The sequence below is a fragment of the Alligator sinensis genome, unplaced genomic scaffold, assembly GCF_000455745.1.
Source record: "Alligator sinensis unplaced genomic scaffold, ASM45574v1 scaffold882_1, whole genome shotgun sequence".
Taxonomy (NCBI): Eukaryota; Metazoa; Chordata; order Crocodylia; family Alligatoridae; genus Alligator; species Alligator sinensis.
The window spans coordinates 1,092,229-1,097,038 of record NW_005842500.1 but is presented as its reverse complement, the minus strand read 5'-3'; the positions used below and the strand labels follow the sequence as shown (position 1 = coordinate 1,097,038).

General features: G+C 54.8%; 1 protein-coding gene across 1 annotated transcript in view; it reads left to right on the top strand.

Annotated features, from left to right (window-relative positions):
• Positions 1-3,395: 3,395 nt before the first annotated feature.
• CD5L (CD5 molecule like) overlaps positions 3,396-4,810 on the top strand; it is a 10,370-nt gene continuing 8,955 nt past the window's right edge. The window contains exons 1-2 of the mRNA XM_025213000.1: positions 3,396-3,429; positions 3,926-3,955. Of these exons, the coding sequence (XP_025068785.1) occupies positions 3,396-3,429; positions 3,926-3,955 (64 nt within the window). The remainder of the gene's footprint in view (positions 3,430-3,925; positions 3,956-4,810) is intronic.

Sequence of the window (4,810 nt, the reverse complement as noted above, 5' to 3'; positions counted from 1 at the left end):
TTAGTGTCTGCCAATGCTATGTCACTCTAGCATCTCGTGTAGACACACCAACAGTCTGTCAGTCTATGTCTGTGCTCTAGGCAGGGGTCACTAAGGTGCAGTCCGCCTGAAACTGAAAATCATTTGCAGAGGTCCTGCACGCAAGGCGATAGGTTCAGGGCTGGTGTTGTACTGCATGTAGCTAGAATAAATCTGTGCTTACTCCCCTCTTTGCTGTGAATTGCTGATGTGCTGTTAATCCCAGAGTAAGTCTGTTCCCAAAGAAAAAAAACTAAATAGGGTGGGTATACATGGGACATTGGTAAGACCAGCGAAAAAGGAAATAAAATAGATTTCTCTGCATGTTATGGTCTTGTTACATGATAATTTTAGGCAGTTTCTGGAGCTCAACCCAGAGGTGGGAAATTATTTCAGCTAGAGGTCCACTTAATGAGTTTTGCTGATCTGTTGAGGGTCTCACAGATAAAATCTTTTAGAAGATATAATTTTAACAAATTATAGATAAAAAAAAATCATACACTAAAAATCAAACATCTCCTATAACACATTCTAATTTTATTTTTTTTAAAAATTGTTGTTCTGAATTATGTGTTTTGAGTAGTGTATATACAGGTAATTGTACAATAGTTCAAAATAGTCTTACTCTTGTATGTTGTGGTGGGGAGTGTGTGGGAAGTTTGGGGGTGTGTATGTGGAAGAGGTGTGGGAGGTATGTATGGGGGTAGAGTGTCTGTGGGGGGTTGCAGGGGGTGGGGTATGTGGGGATGGGTATGTGAGGAGGTGCGGGGTGTGTATGAGGTATGTTTAAGGGGTGTGTGAGGGTGGGGGGTGGCATGTGTGTGTAGGGTGGGGTATGTGTGTGGGGGGAGCTTGTTCAGGGGGCATAGGATTGGGGGGTGGGCATTTGGGATGGATATGGAATGTGGGGACAGTATAGGGTGTGTGTTAGGGGGCTGCCCCCATGCTAGGTCCTGGGAGCTGGCCAGGGGTCACAGAAGGAGGTGGGGGAGCAGGAGACATGTGTAACAGAACTTGCCCAGGCAGTGTGATTCAGATGTGGTCTGTCCTCCCACCCATCTGGCCCAGGGCTGCCCCCATGGTGCTCTGAATGGGGCTGAGCCCCACCCACTCCTCTCAGGGCAGCCCATGCCACATTCCTGCCCACACCTGCCCCCCTGCCCTGGCCCCAGCCCCCACCTCAGCACTGGTCCCAGCCAGCATGCACAGCTTCCCAGTGGGGAGGCTCCCAATGTGGCTGCAGCCACCTGGGTACTGCTTGGCTTCCCTCCACCTCCAGTGTCTCCTCCTCCTCCTCCTCCCCCTGGTGCACCATTCCAGGAAGCAGGTAATATAGGGAAGCCATGGGGATGCATGCCAGGCATCACACACCCAGCCAGGTTGGGGGGAAGCTGCAGCCAAGTGGCTCCTGCCCCAGCATATGGGGCTCCAGCACCAGCTTCTGGCTGTCTTCCACCCACTCAGCCACCTGCAGATGGTTGCTCATTGTGCTGGGTGGGCAGAGTGAGTGTAAGGTGGCCAGATGCTAGAGCTGAAGCCCCATGCACTGGAGAAGAAGCCACCTGGCTACAGTTTCCCCCCTGCCTGGCTTGACATCTGCTGCTCAGCACACACCCCTATGGCTTCCCCATGTTACCTGCTGCATGGAGTAGTGTAGCAGGGGGAGGAGAAGGAATCACTGGAGGCAGGGGGAGCCAAGCAATACCCAGGTGGCTACAGCTGCACTGGGAGCAACCCCACCAGGAAGCTGCGAGTGCTGGTCATGGCTGGGGCCATTGCGGGGTGCAGGCAGGAGTGCAGAGCAGGCTGCACCCAGGCCAGATCCAATCAATTGGCGGGTGCCCGCCCATGGCCTAAATCCAATCAGTTGGCAGGCTGGATCTAATCCATGGGCTGTATTTATTCACCTCTGTCTTAACCCCTGGACTGGCTCCACATTAACACCTTTTAAGAAGTTTAAAACACTCCTTATTTGTCTCCAGGGAAGTTTTATCTCTAATCCACCTAATTTTGCTCTTGTTCCATTAAAGTGACCACTCCAAAGAGCTATTCTGCCCAAGTCCTCCATCATCCCATAATGCAGAGGCCCCTGAGCCAGGGCAAGCAGGGACACTGGGGCACAGCAGGGCTGGGCACAGTGCTTCTGCCCTGCTGTACCACCAGGCAGAGCCAGTGCTACAGCCCTGGGGCTCGCTGGTTCTGCCCGGGCCCAGTAGTCTGGGAAGTTGCTGTGGGGGGGGAGTGGGAGGAAGTACTGGGCTGGAACTTCCCACCCCTGCTGGGCTAGGGAGACACCTGTGAGTGGTGCAGCTCCTCCATCTGTTCTGTGCAACCCCAGCCCAGATGGGCAGCCCCGAGCCCTGTGCTCTGTTCCTGGAGCTGCCCAGCTGCTGCGGAGGTTCAGGGGTTTCAGGTGCCTGCCAACTGTGGCTGCTGCTGGGCAAGCCAGGTAGGGAGAGCTGACAGCCAGACCCTGTACAGCCCAGTGGAGCACGGGATCAGTGGGAACTGACCTCTGACTGCCGTAGTGCAGCCACCAAGCTCTGTTCTACTCCAGCAACCTGGCCCTGCCAGGGCATATGTCCAGGTCCTGGGGACTCAATCCTTTTTTTGCTTTGCAGGACTCTGGAATCCGGGATTCCTGAGATCCACCCCAGGTCTCCAATGTGGGGGCAGGAAGTTCACTGGATTAGAGCAGTGGGAAGGGGATCTGGGAGTCAGGACTCCTGGGTTCTAGCATGCCTTGGAAAGAGGAGTTCCATCTAGTGGTTAGGGCAAGGAGGCAACTCCCTGTCCTGTGACTGCTCCTGGTCCCATGGCGCCAGCCCAGCTCCTATGTGGCTTCCCCTTCCTGTCCAGATCAGGCCCTGCAATTGGTTTAACTTCCTCCTTGTCTGTGCCTGGCGCCTGGCTCCTGACTGGCAGTCCTCCATGGATCTGAGCTGGGGATAGCTGAGCCTGGTGTTTGTAGTGCAGCATGAACGAGGCATGGGAGCTGGGGCACTGGGCCCTCACTGGCTGCCAGGCTGACCCCTTCCTCCTTCCCCCTGCCCCCGAAGCTGCATCCTGCTGTCTGCAGCACAGGCCATCTGATTCTGATTTTAGGTCAGTTCAATGGTAGTTCCTCTGTTAAGAGATTCCTCTGGCCCCAGGGTAATGCTTCCATGGTTCCCTCCAACCCCACCCACTATTCTGCCGCAGGAGGTGTGCTCAGCCCAGCACGTAGTGCCAGTAAAGGATCCTGTGACCACTGTGTAAGCTTGGCCATGAGCCTGGGTCCTCCCATGTAATCCTCGCTGCTGGCAGGCTTTAAAAGGGTCTGCCAAACTGGCATAGTTAGACACGCTTTTGGCAGTGGAGTCCTTCAGAACCAAGCAATGGACTTGCACCGATACCTTTGTCTCTCCTTTGGTGAGCATCCTATGGCTTCATGTAGCACCCTTGGCAAGGAAAGATGGATCAGGACAGCAGCCCCCAAACCTGGCAACTGAGGGGCATTGACAGCTTTTCCACTCCCCCAGCAAATGGGGATGACTACAACTGTATGCTGGGAGAGGCCCTATGTCTCTGCAACAGGCAGGGGCTAAGCGATGCCATGCCAGATTGGTCTGCATGTGGGGCAGTGCCCCAGAGAGGATCCCAGCTGGTCTGCTTGGGGGGTACTGTCCCAGGCAATGCCGTGCAGGCTGCTCTGTGTATGTTAGGGAGAGAGCTATGGGAGGGGACTGGGTCAGTGTGGGATGTAGCTCTGAAAACTGGCCCCTGCTGTATCAGAGATGGGTTGTGGATGGGGTTAGCGCAGCCCTGTTGAGTTGGCCAGAGTCCATCCTGCTGGCTCTACAAGAAGGAGGTGTCATGGTCCCTGATGCAATGCTGCTCCTGATGTTTCGTTCTTTGTCTCCTCCAGCTGCCTACCTTGGAGTTGTCACCTCCTCAGGTAGGTGAAGCTGTTTGCTATGCATCTCCCTTGGCAGCCTCTGGGCCAGCACCAGGAACTCTCTGGTTTTAGGAGTTAGGAAGTGGGGATGAGGCCACTGGGAGGATGAGCTGACCCTTAAGGAGAAACAATTCCCCTAAAGTGAAAAAGGTTAATGCAAACTTTTAGCCTTGTAAGGCACAAAGGCAGCAAACCTGGAGCCAGTGGGTAACAGGGAGGTGGAGAGGACAGGATAGGGATCCAGCCCACCGGGCTCTGCCCTGACGTACCAGACCAGTTATTTCATTTCTTTGCTCAGTGCTGAGAGTTTGTCGGACTCAAGGAAGTGCAGGAACAGGGAGTTAGGATTCCTGGGGTCTGTCTTGCTTCTGGTGGGGAGTTGGGCCTGGTGGTTACAGGGAGGCAGGTTCTATCTGCAACTGTGCAGAGCTCCCTGTGCATCAGGGGTGAGTGGCTTCTTGTCTCTGTGCCTTAGTTCCCTCCCCCACCCCCCTCAAGCAGCACATTTTCTGTTTGTATCTGGTGTGGAGAGAGGCATTCACTTAGAGGACTAGCAAGCTCCTTCAGTATCTTTGGGGGAGGGGATTATGCAGAACACTGAAGAGTGGGAGGAGGGGCAAACAAAGTTGGGGTGGGGAGAGGTTGGCATCTTACTCCTGCTCTCTACACTCCCCAGGAGCCACCCCTGGTGCCCTGTTCATTTCTCCTCCCTGCCCAGGCGCACTATGGGGGGTAGGGTTGTGCCTGCCATAGCGAAGACTCTGCGTGGAGCGTGCCATTCCATTCATCCCATGTCCCCAGATACACTACTGGGTGAGAGGCTGCACCTGCCTGGTTCCTATGGCCAAGCAGGGC